Genomic DNA, 509 nt, shown 5'->3' on the forward strand with positions numbered 1-509 from the left:
AATTAATGTTTTATAATGGAGGATCTTGGAAGGAAAATAAACATGACATTTCCTTTTTTGAATAATAATAGTTCCTTTTGTATTCAGTTTGACAATCGATTTGTTGTGTTAACTGCAACGAAATTTCTCGTGTTAGGTAGTTGAAATACACTGCGATTTAATGGAACTAACTCTTGTAGAACGAATTGTACATTTAGATTTTTAAAAAAAATTCTCTGATACGAAATTTCTGATAGGTAGAGTAATTAGTTTTCACAATATCACTTACGCACATCAAGAATTCAACCACACAGAAAACAAAACTGCAGAACCCCTCTCTCTTTTTAGGATGGCAGATCAAAGGCGCAGCGGAGTGAAATTATGAGATACGTCAATCTCACCATCGCCATCACGTTTAGCAAAGTCTCCCCTGTCGTTAAGAAGAACTTTGGGTGTTACCAAGATTTTGTGAATAAAGGTAAGGAAAAAGAAGATTCGTTTGTATTTTAAAGAAAGGATTGGTGTTGACG

The 509-nt window shown here is 34.2% G+C and overlaps 1 protein-coding gene across 1 annotated transcript in view; it reads left to right on the forward strand.

Annotated features, from left to right (window-relative positions):
* LOC119591258 (bestrophin-2-like) overlaps window positions 1-509 on the forward strand; it is an 18,436-nt gene that overhangs the window by 13,328 nt on the left and 4,599 nt on the right. Inside the window, exon 5 of the mRNA XM_037939973.1 lies at window positions 328-457. Within this exon, the coding sequence (XP_037795901.1) occupies window positions 328-457 (130 nt within the window). The remainder of the gene's footprint in view (window positions 1-327; window positions 458-509) is intronic.

Source organism: Penaeus monodon, chromosome 28, assembly GCF_015228065.2.
Source record: "Penaeus monodon isolate SGIC_2016 chromosome 28, NSTDA_Pmon_1, whole genome shotgun sequence".
NCBI classification, from domain to species: domain Eukaryota; kingdom Metazoa; phylum Arthropoda; class Malacostraca; order Decapoda; family Penaeidae; genus Penaeus; species Penaeus monodon.